General features: G+C 52.7%; 1 protein-coding gene across 3 annotated transcripts; it reads left to right on the top strand.

Annotated features, from left to right (window-relative positions):
• Positions 1-4,931: 4,931 nt before the first annotated feature.
• EEF1AKNMT (eEF1A lysine and N-terminal methyltransferase) lies at positions 4,932-24,673 on the top strand. 3 transcript variants are annotated; one of them, XM_034779233.1, is made up of 8 exons: positions 4,932-5,228; positions 6,599-7,352; positions 9,845-10,044; positions 14,019-14,214; positions 17,129-17,293; positions 19,001-19,216; positions 20,358-20,464; positions 21,370-24,673. In XM_034779233.1, exons 1-8 carry the CDS (start codon positions 5,076-5,078, stop codon positions 21,517-21,519), a joined length of 1,941 nt encoding a protein of 646 aa, XP_034635124.1. In that variant the 5' UTR covers positions 4,932-5,075; the 3' UTR covers positions 21,520-24,673. The 3 variants fall into 3 exon arrangements, with proteins under 3 accessions (XP_034635124.1, XP_034635123.1, XP_034635125.1); XM_034779232.1 differs by having other exon boundaries at positions 5,076-5,228; positions 20,358-20,489; XM_034779234.1 differs by having other exon boundaries at positions 5,084-5,206; positions 20,358-20,489; positions 21,370-21,644.
• Positions 24,674-26,964: the final 2,291 nt, after the last annotated feature.

The raw sequence follows: 26,964 nt of genomic DNA, 5'->3' as shown, positions 1-26,964 counted from the left end.
TTCTCCCATGAGAAAAGATGATATAATGCCTCTGTCACCTTATAGCTAGCAATTTTCATGTGCTGTGGTTGAGGACTAGCACTACACACCAACAACTTCGAGCAATTAACGTTCTTAATCTCAAATTTACAAGTAAAGTGCTATCCTATTGGCCATTGTTACTATCTGAGCACTCTGGTTCAAGCAAGTTTAAAGCAATATGAGCACACTTCATCTGAACTAGGGGCAGACTTCCGGTCTCTGCCAAATAGTAGCAGCTGAGGAAACCAGAAGTGTCTTGTCCCCGAGCACACGCCTCCTCTTTCATCACCGGAAATGGGTATCCCGCTCAGTCCCTGGAAGATTGGTTCGCTTCCGGCTCTAGGTTTCCCCTTTCATTGGCTGGTTCCACAGGGCTGGACTGGGCGTGTTGCCCTGGGTAGCACATGGCGCGGCAGTGATTATTAAGTCAGCGTGCCAACACCGTGGCTCTGCGACAGATAAATGTTGTGTTCGTGAGCAGCCAGCAGCACCAAGATGCTGGGGGGGGAGAATGTGCGGGGACTGGACTGTGAGGGCAGCCGTTCTGCCCCACCCCTTATCCGAGGCCCCACCCCCGCTCGCTCCATTCCCCTCTCCATCCATCGCTCGCTTTCCCACCCTCACTCACTTTCATGGGGCTGGAGCAGGGGGTTGAGGTTCAGGAGAGGGGCATGGGCTCTGGGGTGGGGCTGGGAATGAGGGGTTTGGGGTGCAGGAGGGGGCTCAGGGCAGAAGGTTGGGGTGTTGGGGAGGGTGCAGGCTCCAGGAGGGAGTTTGGGTGCGGAAGGGGACTCCAGGCTGGAGCAGGGGGTTGCGGTGCGAGAGAGGGTGCGGGGTCCCAGCAGCGCTTACCATAGCCACCAGCTCCCTGCAGCCCCTAGGCACATGGGCGGCCAGGGAGGCTCTGTGAGCTCATAGGTGCCAACTCCAGGGGTGCTCTGGGACTGGAGCACCCACGGGGAAAAATTGGTGGGTACTCTGCACCCACTGGCAGCTCACTGCCCTGCCCCAGCTCACCTCCACCTCCACTCCACCTCTGACGCCTCCCCTGAGCGCGCCTTCCCCGCTTCTCCTCCTAGCTCCCAGCTCTTCCCACCATGAAACAGCTGTTTTGCAGCGGCAAGCACTGGGAGGGAGGGGAAGGAGGGGGAACGTGGTGCGCTCGGGGAAGAGGCGGGGCTGGAGCAGGGATTTGGGGAAGGGGTCCAATAGGGGCAGGGATGGGGCGGAATTGGGGCGGGGACTTTGGGAAGGGGTTGGAATGGTGGCGGGAGGGGCGGAGTAGGGGTGGAGTCAGGGCGGGACCAGGGGCAGGAGGATCAAGCACCCACCGGCGCTGGGAAAAGTTGGCGCCTATGTGTGCGCTGCCCTCATGCCTGCAGGTGCCGCCCCCACAGCTCCCTTGGTTGCGGTTCCCAGCCAGTGGGAGCTGCAGAGCCGGCCCTCAAGGTGGGGACAGTGCGCAGAGCCTCCCTGGCAGCCCATGCGCCTAGGGTCAACAAGGACCTGGCAGCCACTTCCGGGAGCCGCACAGAGCTAGGGCAGGCAGGGAGCCTGCCTTAGCCCCGGGCCCCTGCTGCACCACCAACCTGACTTTTAACAGCCCAGTCCGCAGTGCTGACCACAGCTGTTAGGGTCCCTTTATGACCAGGCATTCCAAAAACTGGACGCCTGGCAACCCTATTGGGGGTGCTGTCTCCCAGGGGAAGGGAAGGGCGGGGCTTCTGCCCACATACAGTGCCTGCTTCCTCGCTCATGTAGCCCAGCCTACTCCTATTGTTGCCTGTCCCCTTCCCTCATTAGGATCCAGAGTTAACACCCAGCTGACCTGAGAATGGTCATGCCCCTCTGGCCCTGGGCTCCTACTGCTTGCAGGCTCTGGCAGGTGTCCCTCCGCCGATGCTGCCTGCGGAGCTTGGCCACTGTTCCCTAGGGAGGCTATGGTTCTGCAGACCCTGAATCTGTCACAGGACGAGCCACATAGTTACAGCGCCAGGTTCTCCCTGAGCTGGAGCCTCTCCAGGTACCTTGGAGCAGGGCATAGTTACCCACCCCTGGCCAAACTCTGCACCTAAACAAAATCCAGCTGCATGAATCGGTCAAAATCTACAAACCTACATTACACACCATCACTAGAATCTTCTCTGTCAACAGGTGAGAGCACATCTACATTCGAGAGTTTATAGAGGCACTGATGTAGCTGTGCTGCTGTAGGTTCTCTGATGTAGTCACTTGCCCTCCGGAGAGAGCTCTCCTGTCAGCACCTGCGAGCAGCAGTAGCTATGTCAGGGGGAGAAGCTCTCCCGCACTCTGCCACTTATGTCAGTGTAATGTATGTTACTCAGGGGGATGATTTATGCACATTCCTGAGCAACAAAAATTATGCACACATAAGCTGAAGTGTAGACACAGCAGACTCTAGAGCAAGGGTGGCCAAACTCACTGACCCTCCGAGCTGCATACAACAATCATCAGAAGTTTGAGAGCTGGGGCATATCTGCTGAGGCTCGAGGCTTCAGCCCCCGCTCCTGTTGAAGCCCCAAGCCTCGGCAAGGGTGCCCCACAGGGCTGAAGCACCGAGACTCGCCTCCCCGCTGGGCAGAAGCTCCAACCCCACCACCCTTCTGCCAGGCAGAAGTCCCAAGCTCCCCCTGAATCTGGTAGGTGGAGAATGGGGGGGGGGGATGAGGGGCTCTGCGAGCTGCACTTTAACTGTAAAAGATCCGCATGTGGTTCTTGAGTCACGGTTTGGCCACTCCTGCTCTAAAGCCTGTGCCACCTTCATTCACAGACTAACCATGCTACTGTATATCTGCAGGTAAAGTAGCAGATGCTTATTGGAAAGCCTTCTGTTCTTGCTCCCCATTGGGCCCTAACAGAGCTGCCTGTGAGAGAAGTTCCTATATACAGAACTGCAGACTCAGGGAGCAGCCTAAAAACCCAAGCTTCTCTTTGTTCTGGTAGCACTTAGCTTTGGATGGTACCAATGTATAGCTCTGTAGCAGGGTAGTCACCCGCTGCAGCCCTGGAAGGGTTAAAGCTAGCCCTGGGAGAGGGCTGAGGCTGTGAAGCAAAGCCTGGGCTGATTGGGGAAGGCAGTAACAGCTGGGGCCACGCCCCAATCAGGCCCAGCTGGTCCCTATAAGAGGCTGTGAGCGACAAGCTCAAATAGTCTCTTTCTGTGTGTAGAGAGAGAAGGGCTTGGCTGCTAGGGAGCTGAGTAGGGTACTTAGGAGTGGCGTATGGCTGGGGGAAGGCTAGAGGAGCTAGGGAGCTCCAACTTGGAAAACCCCCAGGCCTAGCTGAGGGCCTAAGACAAGTACTGGGGTTGCAAAGGGGTAGCCCAGCAATAGGTAGAGGCAGCAGGTCCAGACCCAACCTTGCCTATGATGAGTGGCTTACACTGCAGTTTGCCCCAGGGCACAGGGGCGAGTTGGTGACTGGCAAGTCACCTATGTCTGAGGTGAGGTGGGGTCTCCCTTGAGTGGGGAGACCTGGAGAAACAGTGGGGGTACTGCCAGGGGGCAGCACCCACTGAAAGGGTCACCTGGGGTCTAGGAGGGACATGAGGGGGCCAGCGCTAGCGTGACACTGGCTGATGGGGCATGCTGGTGGCTGGAAGCTAATTCCCTGAGATGGCCAGCAGGAGTCGCTGCTGGGTGAGTCTGTGCCTGGTTACAAGCTCCTTGGCCAGACAAATGAAAGGAGGACTGGAGTTAACTAAAACTAGAGGGAGAGGTGGGGGAGGAGAAATGTGGGGAGGGATAGCTCAGTGGCTTGAGCATTGGCCTGCTAAACCCAGGGTTGTGAGTTCTAATCCTTCAGGGGGCCACTTAGGGATCTGGGGCAAAAATCAGTACTTGATCCTGCTAGTGAAGGCAGGGGCCTGGACTCAATGACCTTTTGAGGTCCCTTCCAGGTCTATGAGGTAGGTATATCTCCATATTTAAAAAAAAAATACACAGGAGGGGAGGGCAGTTAAGGCAGCAAGTGGCCCAAATAAGTGGCCAGTCACTGTATCAGGATGTGATACATACACTTTCATGGGTGGTGGCTCCAATGGGAAAAGGTGACAGGTTTGATACTGTATAGTAGAGGTGAAAAAGCAAACTCAAAGAGCTCAGCAGTCTGGAGATTCACTTATGGCAGTAAACACAAAAGGAAGGGAAGTGGCAGTTGCATAATCTATTAACAGAGGATAAGCCCAGGACATTAAACTAAAATTAAGGGCTTGTTTCATTTGAGGTAGTAGGGGTACATACAGCAACAGTGATTTGTGGGTAAGAGATGAGAGAGAGCATTCAAAACTGATTGTGAAAAATAAAGCAGCGTAGGCAGCAATAGGACAGCTGGAGAAAGTCTGCCCCCAGCACATATGGGTCTGAATTAGTGAACCATTACTGGGGTAAGTGTGCAAAATGCTATCGGCTTGCACAGCCTACTAGAGAGACAAGATGGGGGAGGGAATATCTTTTACTGGACCAACTTCTGTTGGCAGGGTGACCAGACAGCAAATGTGAAAAATCAGGGTGGGGGTGGGGGGTTATAGGAGCCTATATAAGAAAAAGACCCAAAAATTGGGACTGTCCCTATAAAATCGGGACATCTGGTCACCCTAGCTCTCGGTGAGAGAGAGGGGGCAAGGGGAGCCCTTCATCCACACTCCCTCAGCGGAGCACAGATGGGCTGTGTCGTGTTTGAGTTCACAGAGCGCCACAGCAGCCCCTCCATCCTGGGCACTGGGAGATCCGCCCCCCGTCTCGCAGCGCCCTGTCCCGCGATCCCCCATCGCCTCCCTGTCAAGGTTCGAACAACACGCAGCGGGGTGGGGGAGGTAACGAGCCAATGGGAAGAAAGCCGGAAAAAAGAGGCAACCAATGAGCTGTGACGTTGGTGCGCGGAGAAGGGGCCCAATGGGCAGGCTCTGAACGCGGACGTAGTGTACCAACGTTCCAGGATCGCGCTGTGGGGGCAGCACGGGCGCACGTGGGGAGAGCCGCCAGTCTGGGCTCGCAGCGCGTCTGCCTGCTAGGGGGACGCTCCCTTCCCCCGCCATGGCCCTGCTGCCCCGCAGCGCGCGGGACTTTGGCTCGGCCCAGTACTGGGAGCACTTCTTCCAGCAGCGCGGGCCGCGCGCCTTCGAGTGGTATGGAGGCTACCTGGAGCTGTGCGCGGCGCTGCACAAGTACGTGCGGCCCCGCGACAAGGTGAGCGCGGGGCGGCTGGGGGCGCCTCCGTTGGGTGGGGCCCGAGATCCGGGCCGAAGGGTAGAGCGCGTCCCTGCTGTTCCCTCTCCCCTACAGCCTCAGCTCACTGCGCCACTGGCGCAATGCTCGGGGTGGCGACCTCCTGGGGTAGTGCAGGTGCAGAGCCCAGCCTGACCTGGTGCTCTGTGCTGCGTGGTGCGCGGCTGGCTCCAGCCGGGTGGCGCGGCTGCCTGTCATGGTGCAGCCGTGCCGTCAGCTACCAGTGCTCCAGGCAGTGCGGTAAGGGGGCAGGGAGGTAGGGTTGGATAGAGGGCAAGGGAGGCCGGGGATGTGGATAGGGGTTGAGGGGGGGTCAGAGGGCGGGGAACAGGGCAGTTGAATGAGGGCGGGGGGGTCTGGAGGCATTCAGGGAGAAGGGGTGGTTGGATGGGGCAGGGGTCCCAGGGGAGGCAGTCAGGAAGGAGAGGGGGGGTTGGATGGGGCGGGGGGGGGGGAGGTAGGGGGGGGGGGGGCCGGGGGCGGGGATGGGGCAGGGGTCCGGGGGGGCCGTCAGGGAACGGGGGGGTTGATGGGGCAGGAGTCCCAGGGAGCCATCGGTGCAAGAAGCGGGGGAGTGGGGTCAGATACGGGGTGGGGGCCGGGCCACGCTTGCCTGTTTGGGGAGGCACAGCCTCGCCTAACCGGCCCTCCATACAATTTCTGAAACTGGATGCAGCCCTCAGGCCAAAAAGTTTACCCGCCCCTGATCTACAAGTATGGAGGCAGCTTGTCAGCCAATCCCATGGATCCTCAGCTTATCCAGGCCAGTATCTCCCCATAAGTTGTTTGTTTTGCCTAGCGCTGAGCTAATGGCCCAGCCTGGTGTTGGGAGATGGTGACGAGTAGATAAAACCAAGATCATGACCACTTGTGGTCATAAATGATCCCATGGCACTTCTTAGAAGAGATGGGGTATGGCTCCCTTTATTCTGGCTAAAATCTAGCTCAGATAATCACATCCTGTTTCCCTGAATTCCATGTGCAGTTCAGGTTACATCCACTCAAGTTCACTGGTTGTTGTGCACTAGTCATCAGATGGTGTCTTCCACCCCGGTGCAGCTATAGTGCAGTGGTGGGGAAGGGATTCCTGCATGTGTGTGTTTAACAGGTACATGTCGAATGCCTCCTTTGCATGTGGTGAATCCCTTTGTAGTACATTTATTGCAAGATCCCCGAGTGTTGGTTAGTGAGCATTCATGGTGGATTTGTCTCCCAGAGAATCCATTGTTTGCTGATCTCCATGGTGTGTGTATGTGTGTTTGGGATCGTTGGGATAAAGAGGACTGTGCTGTGTATCCATAGGGAAACTATTATCTCTTTAAATTTCTCAGGTTCTTGTAGTGGGTTGCGGCAACTCCGAACTGAGCGAGCAGATGTATGACGTAGGCTACCAGGACATTGTGAACGTAGACATCAGCGAGGTTGTGATAAATCAGATGAGGGAGCGGAATGCCCACAGGAGGCCGAAGATGAGCTACCTGCAGATGGACATGCTGCAAATGGATTTCCAGGATGCCCAGTTCCAGGTGGTATTGGACAAGGGCACCCTAGATGCTATCCTGGTTGATGAAGAGGAGGCCACCCTCGAAAGGGTGGACAGGATGTTTGCTGAGATTAGCCGGGTGCTGCAGGTTGGAGGCCGCTACCTGTGTATCTCCTTGGCCCAGGCCCATGTGGTGAAGAAGGCGGTGGGCTACTTCTCCCAAGAAGGCTGGATGGTGCGCGTTCACCAGGTCTCGGGCAGTGAGGACAGAGCGGCCAAGCAGCAGTTTGTTCTGCCCGTTTTTGTCTATGTCATGACCAAGTTCAAGAAGATCCCAGGTTCGGTTCTTCAGATCCTTGAGATCTGCACTGAGGAGCAGGACAAGCCTGCGCGGGTGGAGAGTGCTGAGCAGCTGGTCGAGGCAGTAAAGGAGAGGCAGTTGTATGCTCTGCTGCGCAGCCAGCTGAATAAAAACCCCAGCGCGAGCCACGTCTCTCTCGATCTGTGTGATGCAGATGCCGGGAAACCTCGGTACACTCTGCACGTGGTGGACAGCCCCTCAGTGAAAGCCTCCCGGAACAATCACTTCGCCATCTTCATCAGTGAGTTCAGCTCCTCCGAGAGGATATTTCTCTAGTTGAGATGTGCAAAATGGGGATGAAATCCTGATCCCATTGAAGTCCATGGAAAAACTCCCATTGACTTCAGCGGGGGTCACCATTTCAAGTTAAGCTCTTAAGCCTCTGGTTAGGTATAATAAGATAGGCCTGATTTTCACCAGTGCCGGACACCCAACAACTCCCATTCATTTCCATGGCAATTGCTGGGTGTTCAGCACTAGAGATTGTTTGAGATTTTCCAACTGAACTTATTCTGCTGGCAAATGCGAAGTTGGTGGTATAAAATATTTCACCAAATCTATTACAGACTTTCATTAAAACACAGGCAGGTTTCTTTCTCTCTCTCCTCCCCCCTGCCCCCCAAAGTTCTGGGGATGAGCAGCATTTCTCCAGCTCCCAGAGCTGGGGGCCGGTAGGGAGGCTCAGTGATTCTCCAGCAGCTGGGCTGAGATTTCCCGAGTGAGGGCGGTCAGGAAGCCAGAAACATTTTGTTTCAGTTCTTCTGAAATGGAATTTTTCTTTAAATTTGTTCCCAAGAAAAGTTTTCACATTTTTGACAGTTCATTCCAAAGTGGGATGAATTCTCTCCCTCCCCCTCCCAATCCAAAAATTTTTGCAGAAAGATTCCTTTTTTTTTTTCCCAGCTTTGCTCAGCACTTCTGAAAATCAAGTCAGTTATCAAAGATGCCTTTCAAGGCTCCCGAGCCCCTAAATTTAGACACCCCAGTTTTGAAAATCTTGATCTCCAGGAGCAAAAGAACAAAGCACATTAGCTTGCCCCGGTATTGTGTGTAGACAGAGCCCAGTCACTGACCAAAAAAGCAGTGCAGTGGCCTGATACAAAGCCTTAATCTGACATAGGGGATTGGTCATGAAGATGGGCGGTGGGACAGATCACATTTAACTGCCCTATTTTTCATCTCCAAAATGTGCCCATTGGTGTAATCTGAAGATGTATTGGTAAGCACCTGGACTTTATCACATCAGTACTTGAGATAGTTGGATAGCCCCCTACATCAGCTCAGAGAGCAAATACACAATACAAGATACACCTGTTAGCCAGTAGGATCTGATTCTGCCACCTTCCCAATGAGCTATTCCCAACCCCTATGAATAGCCCCATTCATTTCATTGAGGCTACTTATGGAGAAAGATACCAGTAGCTGAGAGTTCTGGTGGCAGAATCTGCCCTCTAATAAATACACCTCTATCTCGATATAACGCTGTCCTCGGGAGCCAAAAAATCTTACCATGTTATAGATGAAATCGCGTTATATTGAACTTGCTTTGATCCACCAGAGTGCGCAGCCCTGCCCCCCCCCCCCCAAAGCACTGCTTTACCGTGTTATATCCGAATTCATGTTATATCAGGGTAGAGGCGTAGCAGATGCTGATAATGTCATATGTGTTTGTTACTGACTTTCTCTGTGATGCTCAGTCCTGTTGTTACTACCAGGTAAAAGTTAAATAGACAAATTCGCTCTGTTTTAATATCATAAATGCACTCATTGCAGTTACATGCATCCAACAAGGAAAGGCTGTCATATTTATAGTGTGTACAAACTGCCAGCTTCCTTAGGATCAGCAGGAGCTCTGAAGTAACTCCTTCCTTGAATTTGAGAGCACTCCACTATTTAAAAAAAAAAACCATTTGACTGAGATTTCAGTATATGAAATCCAAGCCTCCTTAACAGAATGTAGAAACCTCTCCTCTTCTTCGCCACACACAAAGCAGGTCACACTGGTTAGTGCATTTGTAGTATTCCTTCAGTTGCCTTCTTCCAACCTGTTACCAGTAGTGGAATTAATTTTTCACATTATTAAGGCAGATTTGTCTGCTAGACAATAACAATAATAGATGGCCTGTTTGATTTTCATCCAAGGAGGCAATGTAGTCCAGCGCATAAGGCTGAGAGTTGGGATTCCTGGAGTTTGTTCCCATCTCTGACTCATTGTGTGACCAATTAACCACTCTGCATCTCAGCTGTCCCATTCATAAATATGGGGCAGATACTTGCTCCACTTTCCAAGTGCTTTGGAATCTACAAATGGACGCAATCCAGAGGAGTGCTAAGTCTTCTTGTTTCATTAGCACAGACTCTAGATACACAGTCCTGCAATGCATTCAAGCCTTCGTGTTACGAATGCATTGGAGGAAGGGGCATCCAAAATGGATTCAATCAAGGGGTGTATTGGCAAAGCTGCCATAGGGCTGCATCTAATTTGTCAGATCTGGATAAGGTTGCAGTTGTTGTTGTCTTCAGTATAACAGGAGCACGCTGTTGACCGGTTCCAGCTCGATCCAAGCAGCACAGACGTACTGTGTTCTGGAGCTTATCTGTACTAGAGATGATGGCAGTTGCTTTGGCCGCTCCTGGCTAAAGGCTAAGATACATTGGTAGCACTGTACTTCTAGCACCATCCGTTTCTGCCACCGTGGTCTCTGCTCTCCTGATTGCGACCCCTTTCTCCAGTACCGCAGGGCAGAGAGACCGAGTGGCTCTTTGGGACGGAGGCGGGTCGGAAGCAGCTGGCTGCCAGCGCAGGTTTCAGGCGGCTGATAACAGTGGCCCTGCACAGAGGTCAGCACTATGAAGGGATGGAAGGCATCCAGGCAGAGCTGTCGGGGAAGGTGATGGAGCTGGCGCCACCCGGCCTCCCGTCCCAGCAGCAGGTAAGTGCTGTTCCCAACAGCTGTGTTCAGGCATCTCCTTGGGCAGAGTTGCAAACCCAGCCTGCGCCCCACACATCCATAGCCAGGCTCTAGTTCCTACTTCAGGGCCTCCTGCTGCTCCCTGTTGCCATCCATCTCTCTGTGCATTCATGTTCTCCTTTCAGCTGGAAGTGGGATCTAATTGCAAAATGTGATCTGGTTCCAGTCAAGGGAGGGGTTCAGCTCTGGGGCTTAATTCAGCCCAGTATCTAGCTGCTATTTTATTCTCCCTGCCTCAGATCCGGTCACTTCATTTCTTTAGACTGTGATTTTTAGATGCCTTAATTTGAAGGCCTCAACTTCAGATACCCCAATGGGGCTTGATTTTTAGAGGTAGAGCATCTCAAGTTGGGCACCCAAAACCACTCGCCCTATTTGCAAATATTGGCCTAAATTTCTTCCACCTTCCTGTTTCTTTCTGCAGCTTTCTTCCCACCTCACTGAGGATTGAACTATTCAGCAACTCGTAAAACGTATTATTGCTGTGACTTGTTTCCTGCATCTCAGCTAATAACTAGATAAGTGCTGAAAACACTGGCCAAACTACTGTGCCACGCAAACCTGTCCACTCGTCACGCTCCCCTGTTATTCTCAGCTTTCTACAGCAAATATCCTTCTAATTCCTAAGATGCATCTGGTTCAGCTTGGCTTCTTAAGAGGAGACATAGAACCGTTTATTGTGCCTCTTTCACTACTGGCAGGTCAAACAGGGATCTGTCCTGGATCAGTTCTATTCAGTGTCTTCATAAATGATTTGTATAATGGCATAGACAGTACACTGACAACATTTTTGGATGATACCAAAGGGGGATTTTTTGCAGGCGTTTTGGAGGACAGGATTAGAATTCAAAATGATCTTGACAAACTGGAGAAATGGTCTGAAATAAATAGGATGAAATTGAATAAGGACAAATGCAAAGTACTCCACTTGGAAGAAGAAATCAATTGCACAAATACAAAATGGGAAATAACTGCCTAGGAAGGAGTACTGCAGAAAGGTATCTGGGGGTTATAGTGGATCACAAACTCAATATGAACAGGAGTACTTGTGGCACCTTGGAGACTAGTAAATTTATTAGAGCATAAGCTTTCGTGGGCTACAGCCCACTTCTTCGGATGCATATAGAGTGGAACATATATTGAGGAGATATATATACACACATACAGAGAGCATAAACAGGTGGGAGTTGTCTTACCAACTCTGAGAGGCCAATTAAGTAAGAGAAACTAACATGGCTGCTACTCTGAAACTCAATATGCGTCAACAATGTAACATTGTTGCAGATAACGCGAACGTCATTTTGGGATATGTTACTAGGAGTGTTGTAAGCAAGACACAAGAAGTAAGTCAAACAGGCCATCTATATATAGCAGACAAATCTGCCTTAATGTAAAAGATTAATTCTACCACTACTCAGCACTGAAAAGACCTCAATTGGAGTGTTGTGTCCAGTTCTGGGCACCATACTTCAAGATAGATGTGGACAAATTGGAGAAAGTCCAGAGAAGAGCAACAAAAATGATTAAAGGTCTAGAAAACATGACCTACGAGGGAAGATTGAAAAAATGGGCATGTTTCATCTGGAGATGAGAAGACTGAGGAGGGACATAATAGTCTTCAAGTATGTAAAAAGTTGTTATAAAGAGGAGGGTGATAAATTGTTCTCCTTATCCACTGAGGACAGGACAAGGAGCAATGGGCTTAAAATGCAGCAAGAGAGATTTAGGTTAGACATTAGGAAAAGCTTCCTAACTGTCAGGGTAGTTAAGCATTGAAATAAATTACCTACAGACTTACCTACAGAGGTTGTGGAATCTCCATCTTTGGAGGTTTTAAGAACAGGTTAGACTAACACCTGTCAGGGATGGTCTAGATCAGAGGTGGGCAAACTACCACCCGCGGGCCACATCCGACCCACGGGACCCTCTTGCCTGGCCCCTGAGCTCCTGGCTAATGAGGCTGGCCGCCTCCTCCTTCTCTCCCCCCTCCCCCCCAGCTGTACTCCTCTCCCGCAGCCTCAGCTTGCCGCACTGCCAGCGCAGCGCTCTGGGCAGCGGGGCTCTTGCAGAGCCACGGCCTGACCCGGGGCTCTGTGCTGCGCGGTGGCGTGGCTGGCTCCAGCTGGGCAGAATGGCTGCCTGTCCTGGCGCTCTGGGCAGCGCCGCTGTAGCACTGCCAGCCGCCAGTGCTCCAGGCAGCACAGTAAGGGGGCAAGGAGCAGGGAGGGTTGGATAGAGGGCAGGGGAGTTCGGGCTGGTAGTCCGGGGGTGGGGGGTGGATAGGGGGTGAGATGGTCAGAGGGCGGGGAACAAGGGGGTTGAATGGGGGCAGGGGTCCCGGGGGAGCAATCAGGAATGAGAGGAGGGGTTGGATTGGGCAGCGGAGGGCAGTCAGGGGCAGGGGTCCCGGGGGGGACCATCAGGGAACAGGGAGGGGTGGATGGGGCGGGGGTCCCGGGGGGGACCATCAGGGAACAGGGAGGGGTGGATGGGGCAGGAGTCCCCGGGAGGCTGTCAGGGGGCGAGAAGCGGGGGGGGGGGGGGGGGGGGGGGGGGAGGGGGGGCGGGGACCTGGCCATGCCTGGCTGTTTGGGGAGGCACAACCTCCCCTAACCAGCCCTCCATAAAATTTCAGAAACCCGATGTAGCCCTCAGGCCAAAAAGTTTGCCCGCCTCTGGTCTAGATAATACTTAGTCTTGCCCCAGTGCAGGGCATTGGACTAGATGACCTATTGAGGTCCCTTTCAGTCCTAGATTTCTGTGACTCTGTGAAACTGTTCTGCTGGTCTCCTGTTAAAGGCAAAAGTACAGGAACCAGGCAAAGCTGGATTCTATAATCTGTCTTCCTTTCAGATTTCAGTAGATGTGGGAAATCAGATTCAAATCCCCAGGGTTGGACCTGCCCCTGCAGATCTAGTTCCGGGCCTGGTTCTGAGGCAGTTGAAATTGTTCATGAGGTTTCTGGCCAAGCCGTTAGAATTCTCACGAGAACAACTGATTTCCTAAGAATCTTGCCAAATTGGACAACAATCTTAAAAGAGAAATTTTATTTATTTATTTATTTTAGCATCACTGAAAATCAGACCAGATCCTTGCTTTGGCCTGAAAGCCAAGCTCTAAACCCATCAGAATCTGTATCCAAACATCAGCCCCTTGGACCATCATGCTATATGGGGGCCTGTTGAGCAGTGCTATTGCCTTGGTCTCCAATCAGCTTAGACAGGGATTGCAGGTGGGAGTTTGCACAATACCAATTAGAACAACATACTGTTGCCGGCACAGAGTGCCCGAGGACAGCAACAGAGGGGTCTGTTGGCCGGTGTGCTTCGCGCCAATGAACACACCAGGGTGGAGAAGCAGTCAAAGTTTATTTGAGATCTCAAAGTGGTGCAAGGAGACAGGCACGTCTCAAATCAAGCACACCAACATAAGCAGCCTTTGTCTTTTATACATTTTGCAGGTAAGCCTTTCCCTTCTTCCCCCGCCCTTTCTCACCCCCCTTCCTCCATTCCCACCTCTCCCCCTTTCTCCCTCTGGCTACATTACACGACCTTGGCTGTGCAGCTTGTTCTCACTGTTTCTTTCTGCAAGTAATCTTGTCCTTTAGCTAGAAGCATGTAGGTTTCCCTTATCACTACTGCTTCCCAGCTGCTGGCTTGTGAGGTTAGTAAAGTTTAACATGCAGGGGCTTTGATTCACTTTGGCCTAGAGCGGGGGGGCTTCATCGACTCTCAGGTCTTCCAACCCCCTGAGTTACCTAAGGTGATGCCTAGTGCCACCAACAATACTGCCTTGTGTTCATGGCAGTCTTGTTCTGGTGCCGTTTTCCTATTGCAGTCTCTGGGCTGGTAGCTCTTCCTCTGGTTCTTTCTGTAAAGCTCTCTGGTGTCTCCTGTGTGAGTTAGTTTCCCCCATTGCTTTTCTTTCTCCCCCAGGTGCCGTTTCTCTCTGTAGGGGGGGACATCGGGGTCCGTACCATTCAGCACCAGGACACCAGCGCCATGAGCGGGGAATACCTCATTGAGGACGTAAAAGGGGACAACATGTGCTATTTCCGGCGGCTCATCTTTCTCAGCAACAGGAATGTGGTGCAGTCGGAAGCCAGGCTGCTGTCCAGTGCAGCCCCTAGAGGTGTGTAAACTTGGGCCTAGAAATTTGGGAAAGATTCTCAGGGCTTGGGCAGCACATTAAGGGCTGGGAAGAGTTGCAGTAGACCCAGGAGCCATTGGATGGCTCTGGGCAGCAATAAGCAGGTTGGAAAGCAATGGGAGCACATCATGAGAATAAATGGAACAACCACATTGGGTGACATCTAGCTCATCGCAGGGGGCCACTGTGGAGAAGAGAGATTGGGGTGTATTGGTCAATCACAGGATGACTATGAGCCGTCACTTCGATGCGGCTGTGAAAAAAGCTAGTGCAGTCCTAAGATGCATCAGGGAAGTGTTAGTACCATTATAGAGGGCACTGGTGAGACCTCATCTGGAATACTGTGTGCAGTTCTTGTCTCCCATGTTTAAGAAACATGAATTCAAGCTGGAACAGGTGCAGAGAAGGGCTGCTAGAATGATCAGAGGAAGGGAGAACCTACCTTACAAGAGGAGACTCAGAGTGTGGCTTGTTTAGCTTAACAAAATGAAGGCTATGGGGAGATAACTCTCCCTCCTTGGTGTTTAAGGGTTAGTGTTGGCACAAGAACAAATGGATATAAACTGGCCACCAATGAGTCTAGGCTTGAAATTAGGCAAAGATTTCTAACCGTCTGAGGAGTGAAGTTCTGGAACAGCCTCCCAAGGGGATCAGTGAGGGCAAAAAGCCTAACTGGCTTCAAGACTGAGCTTGATGTATTTATGGAGGGGATGGTATGATGAGGTTGCCTACAATGGCATGTGACCCATCTGCCATTAGTAAATTTCTCCAATGGGTGGAGAGGGACACTAGATGGGGAGGGTTCTGAGTTACCACAGAGAATTCTCACCAGGCAGACACCTGGGAAAGTCTCGCTCACATGATCAGGGTCTAACTGATCACCATATTTGGGGTCATAAAGGAATTTTCTCCTGGGTGACACTAGCAGTGACTGGGGGTTTTTCACCTTCCTCTGCAGGGTGGGGCATGGGTCACTTGCAGGTTTAAACTAGAGTAAATGTCAGATTCTCTTTAACTTAGGGTAGGTCTTCACTTACTTCCTGGTTCGGTGGCAGGCAACCAATCTTCTGGGATTGATCCCGGAAGTGCTCGCCGTCGACGCCAGTACTCCAGCTCGGCGAGAGGAGTACGCGGCATCTACGGGGGAGCCTGCCTGCCGCGTCTGGTCCCGCGGTAAGTTCGGACTAAGGTACTTCGAATTCAGCTACGTTATTAACATAGCTGAATTTGCGTACCTTAGTCCGAAGTGGGGGGTTAGTGTGGACCAGGCCTATGTCTTTAAATCATGATTTGAGGATTTCAGTAACTCAGCCAGAGGTTAGGGGCCTGTTACAGGATTGAGTGGGCAAGGTTTGTGTCCTGCAATGTGCAGGAGGCCAACTAGGTGATCACAACAGTACCTTCTGACTTTAAAGTCTATGAATATGTTCTCTAGCCTCTTGTCCTTTCTGATTTTAAAGGACTCCAATGATGGAGCTTCCACCACTTACCTTTATGATTTATTGGTGGTGTCCATGGTGGGTTATGCACTTTCCAAAGCTCAGGAAGAACGGTCCCTGCTCAGAGAAGCTGGTATCCTCAGGAGATTAGCCCACAGTCCAATCCTGCACCTTTTGCTGTGAGGAAACATTTTTCTGGTGTTCATCTTATGTTTTCCTTTTCTTAATTCTTTCTCAGTGCTCCTAGTGGTGCTTCTAAACCGTTCTTCAACCACCACTACCTTCAGCTGAGCGAGGGCAGGCAGTCTTAACAACAACCTGATGTAAAGTCCCAATCTGAATATTACTGAGCTGTTAGATGTTTAGTGGGACTCGAGAGATGGATTGTCGTCTCAGGCCTGATGCCATCTCACGGCTGCCAGGAGCAGCATTTTAATTCATTATGGGAAGGACAAAACAAAACCCTAAGGACGAGGGAGAGTTGGACACACTGAGAATAAGGCCTGGTCTACACTGGGGGCGGGGGGGGGGGGAGGGGTCGATCTAAGTTACACAACTTCAGCTACGTGAATAACATAGCTGAAGTCAATGTACTTAGATCTACTTACCGTGGTGTCTTCACTGCGGTAAGTCGACAGCTGATGCTCTCCTGTTGACTTCGCCTGCGCCTCTCACCCTGGTGGAGTGCCGGAGTCGACGGGAGAGCGCTTGGCAGTCGATTTATCACATCTAGTCTAGATGCGATAAATTGACCTCCCCCACTGGATCGATCGCTGCCCGTCGATCCAGTGGGTAATGTAGACAAGCCCTAAGAGAGTAAAACTGATAAATCCTGACATGACAGTACTGCTAGCCAGTCACAGCAGCCACAAGGTCCTGGTTGAATTGACATGAGAGAATGAGACCACGCCCCATGTTTTCCTGTTGGCAGACACCTTTGAAGTCTTAGCTGCCTGTGAACAAATGATCAGAAATAGTTTTTCCCAGGGACTTGTAAAGGGGACAGGTGATGGAGTCCGTGCTGCAGGGGAGGTGGGAGAGTTTGGAGATGACGTGTGTACAGACTGGAGGGGAACGAGGCTGGTATCAGAGGTCAGTGGGTGTGGGGCTCCAGTCGCCCAGGCAGGTGAGTATGAAGGCGTGGGTGTCTGTTTGAAATGTTGGAAAGGGAGCAACAAAAGGAGTTAGCCATAGCCAGAGGTAGGACTGCAGGCTTGGGGAAGGGAAGAGATCATCCAGCCCCTTTGAAAACCTAGCTCCAGTCTGACCCTAAGATGAACCCCTAATGGATACAGCAGAATGAAACGAGCCCTTCTCCAAGCTTCTGCATAGCCACATGGGGACTTAGTGGCCCCTCTCCCCCAAGGATATGCCCTGCTGTCCCCAGTGCTTGTCAGGTGTGCCAGCCCCTCTGCATGTCTGCCTGGGCATCTGGCTAATGTGTCTCCTGTGTTCAGGCCAGAAGAAGCGGAAGAAGGACAAGAAGAAACAGGCATCTGGCTCCACCAAGGCCCCCCCAACATCAGCTTGCCAGGCCATTGACAGGAGCTACCTCTGCTGTGAACACCATAAGGCCATGGTTGCGGGACTGGCTCTGCTGAGAAACCCTGAGCTTCTACCAGGTGCGAGGCCCATGAGCTAAGAGAAACGATCCCCCCCGCCATAGGAGAGGGCAAGTCCCTAGTATAAGTCTTCCCTGCACTTGTACCTGGTCTAGTCAACTCAGAGTCAGGGACAGCTAAGGGGAGGGGCGAGTGTCTCCATCAGTGACCGAATGGCAGGGCAAGCCCAGGGACTCCTCTCTGACTGCTTCTGGTGCTAGTCCGTCCATGTCCTCTCCCTATCCCAGAGGTAGGGGTGAGTCTCTGGTGCCATCTGGACACGTGGATAGTGCTGTAGCCTCCCCCAGCATGAAAGATGCTACAGAAACGGCACACGTTCGTTTTGGTATGGAGTGGCTGCAGAGGCTAGTGCTTAGAGCAGGAGCCTTGGACTCTGGGCTCCTGGTTTCTGTTCTTGGCGCTGACACAGAGTGCTTATGGGTTGATGTCTGTGCCCCAGCTCCCATGTCTGTAAAGCAGCAAGGACGACACTTGCCCACATCCTGCCAGAAGGGAGGGGAAGCTCTGCTAGCTCAAGCTCACCAAGTGCTTTGAGATCCTCCCGTGGCAGGCCCTGGAGGAGCGCCAAGCACTATTGGTCAGAGAGAAGCTCCTTGGCCTGGATTTCCAGTCTCGTGGATGGGTAACTGGGGGATGTTGGGTTGGTGAAGTGCTTCTGGCTGGGCGGGGGGACTGGGCGCTAGCCCTGGGGTCTCCTGGTGCTCTGGGTTAGGGCGCTCACCGCCTGTCGCTACAGAGCCGGTTTAAAAGGCTGGCAAGGTCAGTAAGCAAAACAAGTAGCGTGGCTTCAGCATGTTCCTAGCAGGCATTGTGTACGTCCCAGGCCCAGCCAGCCGTAGCTACTTGGTATTGCAAAGCCAGGGGAGTTTCAAGGCCTGGTAGGTTGCATTGTCTGAGCTGAGCAGAGGGTGGTGGCCTGGTGCCTGCTGCTGTCTTCCTGGCTCTATTGCTCGCTCGCTCGCTATCCTGGGTGCTCCCTTGCATTCCCATTCAGCAGCTGATGGCCTGGTAGCTGGTGGGCAGCCACAGCGTCCGCGAAAGGCTCCTGCTGTCTCAGGATACCAAGAGCTGAGCAAAAGCAGCTCTACCCCCAGCCAGTAAGGCAGCGACAGCAACGGGGACGCCAAGGTGCTGGACAGGAGTCCCTCGACTGCCCTGAACTTCCCTGACATGTACATCCCTGTTACATGGGTAGCTTCTGTAGGAGCCGAGTTGCCGGTGGCTTGAATTTCCTTGGACAGTCGCCTGCAGTCGATCAGCTTTGTTCTCACCCTGAAACAGAGGGAAAAGGGGTGAGGGGCCTGGTTTCTGGACTCCACGGGGACCCCAGTGTGCAGCTGGAGGGCCAGATGTGGCCCGTATTAAAATGAAAACTTCCCTCTGAAAGCTTTCTAGCTAAATCCACTCAAGGAGGAGAGGGAGCAGGTGGGGAGGAGATGGGTCCAGAGCAGCAGAGAGTGAACTTAACCCAGCTGCAGGAGGGAAAGGGTTAAAGATGTTTGTTTTAGATGGTGCATGGATGAAGAAGCAGCTTCCCTGCCCAAGCTCTACCCCAGCAGGGACCCCCTTGCCTAGCGAAGCCAGATGCAGTGGTGGGTGGAATGTGAGCATAGTGTTCTCCTACACTGGCCTGGAGGCGGCAGCGTGGAGCACGGAGGGTTCATGTTGCCATGGCAGTTAATTTCCCAGCTTGCTTCCTGCTTGCAGGAGCCCAGCTCTCGGTGCTGGTGATCGGGCTGGGCGGGGGCAGCCTGCCTCTCTTCATCCACGACTATTTCTGCCAGTCCCGCGTCGAGGCGGTTGAAATCGACCCCTCCATGCTGGAGGTGGCTACCCGGTGGTTCGGCTTTTCCCAAGGCGACAGGATGAAGGTTCACATCTCGGATGGCCTGGACTACGTGGCCAAGCTGGCAGCATCGGCGGGTAATGGGCAAGGGTCCCTGCAGACTGATGCATCCCTGAGGCCCCCCCATCCTGCCTCCCCACTCTTGAATGCTGTGAGAGGATGGTATCGGTTCCACGCCTGTAGCTGCTAGCCAGGGTCACCGCAGAGCAGTGCTGAGCACTCTCTTTGCTTCTTGACCCTGGGCACTGAGCACAGCAACCCCAACGCCCATCTTTCAAGCTCCTTGTGGTTGTTTAGCCTTGTACCTCACAGGGATGGGACGAGGGGATGGGGAGACTCGCTGTTCCGGAGATCCCACTAAGGCGGTGCCCAATGGGGTGGTGGGAAGAGAGATCTGATGATGATACCTCAGTGGACAACTCTGACTCATACCCATCCCTTTCTTGTTGATTCCCCTACTCCCCACCCAAGTGTGTCCACACGACCTCTCTCTCCTCTGCCCAGTCCGTCCACGCTAGCCCATCACTGCTTTACCATCAGCCATTTAATTTGTATGTAACACACATGTGAGCTGAGGTGCCATTAGCAAGGTGTGGAAGGTTATCTGATTCTCTTCCACCTGCAGCCATTAGCATCATGAGCTATGATCTTTTCAGCTCTCCTAAGCTAAGCAGAGTCATCCTTTGCTGGTATGTGGATGGGAGATCTCCAAAGAGAACCCAAACGCTGGAGAAAGTGGTGGTGGTGCATCATTGGTTGCATTCTTTCCCCTGTCCCTACTGAATTAATGCCACAGCCTGGCATTGGGGGGTCACTGTGCTGCAGGAGGGCTCATCTTTCTGGCAAGATGTCAAATGGGCGGTGTGACCACTTGTGGTCATTTAAAGATCTCCTGGCCTGGTGCCAAATTCCAGCCTGGCTGCCTGTAGTTCCAATGTGACACAGTGTTCTTTGCTTCCTCTGTTAATTGTTGAGCGGCTGCCACACCCACTCCAGGGGTGGCTGCATTTCTGTGGAAAGGGAGACGACTCCTGCAAGTGTCATTCATAAAGCCTTGGATGGAAGCTGCTGTGCAAATGGCAGAAGAATCTCTTTTAACCTTCCACCTTTTATCTCAGCCACTTGCGCAGTGACTATGGCAGTGAGCAGTGCTTGGCTCATCCCACGCTATTGCTGCCTTGCTCTTTGGACGCTAACTGGGCTGTTCTCCTTCCGCAGCACCAGCCCGGTACAATGCTGTCATGTTCGATGTAGACAGCAAGGATTCCACCTTGGGAATGAGCTGCCCGCCCCCAGCCTTTGTGGAAACGTCCTTCCTGCAGAAGGTTAGAACCATCCTGGCACCGGAAGGTATGGAAAGGCTGTCCGACAGCCTCGCATGTGCGCAGATGCCGCGCTACGGCACCTGCCTCCCAAATGGCTGTCTCCAGGTGTCAGCACCCTCTTAGTCTCTTCATGCTGGAAGAGAGCAAGTGTGACCCTAGTGGTGAAAGCTGGGCGCTGGGTGGCAGGATCCCTGGGTTCTGTGCCTGGTTCTGCCACTCAGTGGCAGCCTCTGTGACTCGGCCCCATTCTGTAAAACAGAGCGAATAACGTCCATCTGACGGGAGGCTCAATGGCATAACGTTGATGAGGCAGAGGCAGCCGCTCAATGGATGTACAGGGCGGTGTGGGTCAGATTGCAATGCCCTCCCCCAGGATGACTAGCACCTTGCTCCATGAGTGGGCCTGCTGATACCAGTGGGTCTGCTCATGGAGGAAGGGGCAATGAGGGATGGCAGGCTGGCCCTGTGTATGCTCAGTGATTCGCTGGCATTAGCAACAGCAACGGGACCCCTCTGCTAGACACTGGAATCGGCTGCTAACTACCGGGTAGCTGCAGGCCCATGGCTGCTCTGCACGGGCCTCTCTTCGTTTGCGCTGTGTGCCAAGACTTTCACCCACTTGGCCTTCGGTGCTGGTGCTCTCAAGCTTTACCCAGATGAGGGCCATGGTGCCTTCTTGCTGTTAATTCAGGAGCTGCACCTAATGGGCATAAATGGAGCAGACTGAGGCTGCAAGCCTGGCCATGCTGCTGCTAGACCGTGAGTTCCAGCATGCTTGGCTGCTTGCCTGGGATCTGTAGTCCCCCAGAAGCGCCTCTATTGGTGCAGAAGGTGGAGCAGGTTGCCTCTGACCACTCCAGTTCCAAACGTGCCTGTGTTTTCGGGTCTCTTTCCCCTTGCTCCAGGTGTTTTTGTGCTCAATCTGGTGTGCCGAGACTCCCTGCTCAAAGACTCAGTTCTGGCTGCCCTCAAGGAGGTCTTCCCTCTGCTGTACGCCCGGAGGATCGAGGGGGAGGTCAACGAAATCCTGTTCTGCCAGCCGCACCCTGAGGTGAAGCTGGCTGCCCCAGAGCTCCTGGAGACAGCTAGGACTCTGGAGAGGACGCTGAGGAGGCCCGGCCAAGCGTGGGATAGCTCCTACGTTCTGTCGGACATGCTGAAGGCAGTGGAGATCGTGTGAGGGGGACGTTCTGCCTCGTCTGGGTTACCCGCCTGTGCTCTCGATTTGGAGAGAGGAGCTGAATGCAGTTGTGCCGTCTGACTGTAAACACTGCAAGTGAAGAACGGTGCCCTCCAGCGCCTCACATATGTGCTCCTCCCGGCTGCTAGGGCTGGAATGGTGCCCCTCAAGCAGCCTGTCCGAGGGGAGGTGGGATCCTGGGAGGGAAAGCCTCCCTCTGGAGAAAAAGGGAGGCTGCCAGCCATAGTGAAAGGACTGGGGTGACCCCTGCGCTCCCCAAAAGGGTCTCAAGGCAACGGCCAATGGTGTGAGAAGTTCTGTTCCTTCTCCGAGTGGCTGAGAGCCAGCTGATTAGGGGAATGGGGCCTGGTCTAGCTCTACTTCTTCGGCTCCTTATTGCTGTGGAGGCCAGTCCCCTGGGCACCAGCGCCGGATGTTTGCCGCGGGAGCCTTCCCCGCTCTCTGCTTTTAAAATAAAGGTCTTTTTCCTTGGCAGATGTAGAATTGGGGAAGCAGGGCCCTGGGTGTGGAGTGGGAGGCCAGCATGAAGGGTGGGAGGTGAGGGCTAAAGCTGGTAGGCTGGGGAAAAGTGAGGAAGTCCATCTTACAACAGGGGGCTGCCTGGGTCTGTGACTGACCCCCAATCCCACCCGTCTCCTGTGTCTGTCCACCTGACTCACCCATATGCAGTCTTGTCACTAGCCCTGCCTGCCATTTGTACGCTCTCACCCCAGCTCTCCCTTCAGGTGAATAGGTGGGATCTGAGGAAGAGCTAGGCCCAGCTCTGATCTCCACTGGCCTGCATGGCTCTTTCTCACTGAGGTCAGAGGGAGTCCCTGCTCTGTAAGGATGTTAGAATTGGGTCCTGGGTGGATCTGTTTGTACTGCAGTGGCTACAACCCCAGAGCATGTGGTGAACATCTGATGTGTCTTTAAAAATGCTCTCAGCCAGCACCGGTATGTCCTCCTGTGTTGTCCTCAGACTGTCAAAAAGCTTATATTCTTCCTGGATCAGTGTCATACTGCAGCTACCTCTGGGCTAGAGTATAGCTAGGTTGAACAGTCCATAGCAACCTTAATGGTGTTTTGTGTGATGAGACATGGAGAACTCAGTGTGCTGAACTAGGATGGCCTGAATGTAAACACTTGCCTTGTCACATCAACCCACGCTGGCTCTTCCTCCTAGGAACAGTGCTCAATGATGGTCCTTTGTCTGAGCACTCGGGGCTTTGTCTTTGCATTGCTCCTAAAACTTGGCCCTTCTTCCAGCCCAGCAGCTGGCTCGGTGCAGCTGCTGCAGGAGGGATGTCACTGCCTGAATTAGCACCATGCTTCCTGCTGCACAAGTGCTATGCCTGGGGGTGTATCCTATCCAGGTGTGAAACAGACTCAGCACTGCTGGCCCTTGGAGATCTGCCCAGGTCAAAGCCTATGGGGCTGGGGCTGCAGGCAGATGTGACTTGGGAGTGGAAATTGTGCCCCTGTAGCACTGAGAAACAGACAACAAAATTAATTTCCCTTAGTACTAAAGACAAAACTCAAATAGCACCAACTGGCCAGGCCCAGGGACCTGCAAGCCTTACCCCAGTATGCTGCGCTGTTGGTCGGCTCTCTGGTCCACCTTAAGGCACCCCTCAAAAGGAGGTGGGTGCTTGATGAAGGACCTCTAGGCTACAACTGCCACCTAGCCCCACATCAGCCCAGCACCTAGTCATTCCTCTGCGAATGCTGCTAGAGCCCATGGCACTCGCTCCCATTGTCTGTCAGCCCTTTCCTGCCAGCATCAATACTGCCTCCCCCTCAGGGGCTGTTTCTACCCATCCTAGGCCCCAAGCCGGGATGCCAGGTGTGATTGGTTAAGGCCTCGGCACCAGCCCAAATGCCATTTTGCATAGACCTCTCATAGACTCAGGTGCCACCTGCCACTTCTGCCCTAGGCCTCTGGAGCTTTCACCTCTATGAGAAAGGAGGGTATCTAGCCACCAGCCCTGAGACTGACCCCTCTGGGTTAATACTGGAGGGAGGGGGTGCTGGCCTGACCCCTGCAGAAGTGGGGCAATGGCCTCTCCAGCAGAAGGGATGGGCTTCAGGGAAGCAGAAGTGAACTCTTTTTGGGGAACAGCTGATGGAAGGTGGGGGGGAGGGAACCAATGGGGGACTCCAGCACTACTGCCTGGGCAGTGCTCTAAGAGAGCAGAGGCATCAGTGGGTGTTACCAGCTGGTAACTGATTGGATCACCGTATGCATAGCCAAGGCTCTGTGCACACAGAGTCCCTGTGGCCACCTCCCTCCAGGAGCAAGAGTCAGCTAGCGTCAAGAAGAGGTGCCCAGGACTGAGTGAGGTGACTGAATAAAAAGGTGAGGGGAAAGTGCAGCCAGAAAATGAGCAGCAGATTCTGGAGAGGGTGTTGCGGGGGGTGGGGGGCTGCTGGATGGCGATGACCATCTGAGCCTCCCTCTCGCCATAGTCCTTCCTTTGCCTTGCAGGTTAACAACAGATGCACCTGAGTCCCTTTGAATTGTTCCCCTGCGCTATCCATACCTGGACATGCTACTCTCAGAAATCCCAGATCCTCTGCCCCCAAAGGAGCCCTGTAGTCCAGTTTGCCAGTTTTACCTCAAACCACTGCTCCTGTATAATACACAGCACTTGTGAGCACTTAGAATAAAGCCAAAGTAGGTTTATTTGGAAAGAACAGAAAGTTAATAGAAACGAGGGAGTGCTGGTTACAATACAAACCAAAACAGGCACTTCTCAATAGTTCCCTTTCCTTTCTAAAAAAGTTGGTTCTCCCCTCCACCCCCCTAAAGCACACTCTCAATATCCATTATTCCTTAACTATTACCCATACAGATATCTCTCAATGGTTATGAATCTTGACAAAATTACGAGCTTTCTGTAGCTACCTGACATGTTATGCTTTATGGATAAATATTCTGTAAGACATGTTTGATGTAGTGAGTTTGTCAAGTCTCAGGTGAGGCTTGTTTGCAAAGAACAGGACCCTTTGTGATGAAGCCTCTGTTACAGTGACTCTGGCCTTTTTGTCTAAGCATGGGCTATGCAAATCTCTGTTCTGCACCTCTCTTGTGGGACCTGGCCTCTACTATCTGGAGGGATTTTTTTATTCTTGAGGAAGGAAACCAGCTGCTTGAAAGCTGCCTTTGTTCCACTCCAACTGCCCAAGTGTCCCAGCAGCTCTCAGCCAATGACACTGGTGTGGGACAGACTAGGCAGGGGAACATGGCAGTGAAAGGCTCTGCAGCCCATGGCCAACTCCAGAGCCAGGCACTTCCCTGTCCAAGGCACTCTGGAATACTTCCCTGATATTCTTTGCACTTTTTACAAACCAGTGCTGGTGAGAGGCAGAGGATTAGCCCATAGTGGGGCTTTGAGCACCCTGCCTTTCCCATGTTGCTAAAGGGGAAGGACATCTTGGCTAGAGACGGGGCGGGGGGGGGGGGGGGTTTCCAGCATAGCAAAGGTTGGAAAAGGCTGAGAACTGCTGAATTATTTATTATTGAGCTGTAAGGGGATCAGCCAAGGGACAGGACTTCCTGAGTGTCTTTCTAAACACAGATGGAAGTCTCCACCCTTCTGAAAACCAACATCAGTTTACTAGCAAGCAGCCGAGCTGGGCTTGGAAAGCATGACCAACCCATTGGGCTACCCACACAGGGAGAAGATTTCTGACACTAAAGGGCTCCTCAGTCTAGCAGACAATGGCATAATGAGATCCAGTGGCTGGAAACTGAAGCTAGACAAATCCAGACAAGAAACAAGGTGCCAGGGTTTAGCAGTGAGGGTAGTTAACTGTTGGCTGGAGAGGGTGGATTCTCTATCACACGGAGTCTTAAAGGGAACATTGGGGGTCTTTTTAAAAGAGCTCCTCTAGCTCAATCAGAAGCTATAGGCTTGATATAGACATTAGTGGGTGGAATTCTCTGGCCTTATTATGCAGGAGGTCAGACTAGATGATCACAATGGTCCCATCTGGCCCTAAACTTGATGACTTTAGGTTTTCATACCATGCCCTTCACTGCAATGCCTGAGTGCCTCCAGAACTAGGAACTAGGACCCAGATCCACAAAAGTGTTTACGCTCCTAAGTTCCATTGATTTCAGTGGAATTTAGAAGCTTAAATACCTGTGAGGATCTGGGCCAATGGTCACAGTGGAGTAGGAAGCAGGTATATGGAACGGCCCCTCCTCCCCCCCCATTCACATGACATGAGACTCAGCCCCTAGAAGGTCCAGTCTGTGTTTTCCTTATGCTGCAGGGAAATCTTCTTCCTGGCACTGGACAAACAATCCACTTTGCTCAGCTCCGTTCCATTTGCTGGCTTGGGAGGGAATTTTCTCTCTGTGATGCAGCGTTTCTAAAGCATGCAGGTTTGCTGAGATCTGAGCCCTTTTCCAGCTGGCTGTAGCCCCACCAGGTCCCACCATCTGCAATATGCTTCATCTCAGAGCTCTTGGGAGTTGGTCGTTCTTTGTTAGGGAACCCTCTATGAGCGATCACCCCCACCTTTCCCTTGCCCCTCTCAAAGGCCCTGTGTTGTAGCAAAGTTCCTTGGGCCGAGGAGGACTGGAAGGGATTCCCTCCAAAGTGGATTAGCTGGGGAGGTGGTGTTGTAAAGTCTAGCAAGTTTCTTTCTTCCCAGGACTGAGCACACTGGCTGTGCAGTAGCTTCCAGCCCCTACTTTCCCAGGGAACAAGAGAGATGGGGTGTGCTATTTGGGGCTGCTGGGCTGGGGCCTTTACTAAAACTCAGGAGTTGCTCAGGAGGAGAGAGTTACAGCAAAGGGCTGTTAATGAGGACAGTTTACAGCAGCTATCAGGAAATCGACCTGGGTGGAGCATCAGTGCTGTTTACTGACTACATGAGAAGAATGGGGCTCTCTGCCCTTCCCCAGAAGCACCTCTGCATTTGAATTCCTTAGCAGGGCCAGATTATGAGCAAGTATTATTAGAGAAACACCTCGTGTCCACAACCAAGATCATCGCCTTGTGCTCAGTGCTGTACAGACACAGAATGAGAGACAGTCCCTGCCCAGGGAGTTTACAGTTTAAGTAGACAAAAAGTAGGAGGGGAAACTGAGGCACAGGACAGGGAAGTAACTTGCATAAGCTTATCCAGCAGGCCAAGCCAGGAATAGAACTGCAGTTTGTTGGTGCCAAGGACTCAATCCACTGTACCACACTGCCTCTCAGTTGCATTAGAGTTAAATAGTCAGCATAGAGAGGGAGCCATGGGACAGTCATGGAGCTGGGGGCTGGAGATGCTGCTGCTAATCAGAATACTTCATTTATTTCAG

This window comes from Trachemys scripta, chromosome 8 (genome assembly GCF_013100865.1).
Source record: "Trachemys scripta elegans isolate TJP31775 chromosome 8, CAS_Tse_1.0, whole genome shotgun sequence".
Taxonomy (NCBI): domain Eukaryota; kingdom Metazoa; phylum Chordata; order Testudines; family Emydidae; genus Trachemys; species Trachemys scripta.
This window is presented reverse-complemented; position numbering and strand designations above follow the sequence as displayed.

Excerpts from the sequence above, each read along its gene's own strand:
- EEF1AKNMT (XM_034779232.1), top strand. The coding sequence starts at position 5,076 with ATGGCCCTGCTGCCCCGCAGCGCGCGGGACTTTGGCTCGGCCCAGTAC. Across the intron at positions 17,294-19,000 it reads AAACCCTGAGCTTCTACCAG|GAGCCCAGCTCTCGGTGCTG; the intron begins GTGCGAGGCCCA and ends TCCTGCTTGCAG. Across the intron at positions 19,217-20,357 it reads CAAGCTGGCAGCATCGGCGG|CACCAGCCCGGTACAATGCT; the intron begins GTAATGGGCAAG and ends CTCCTTCCGCAG.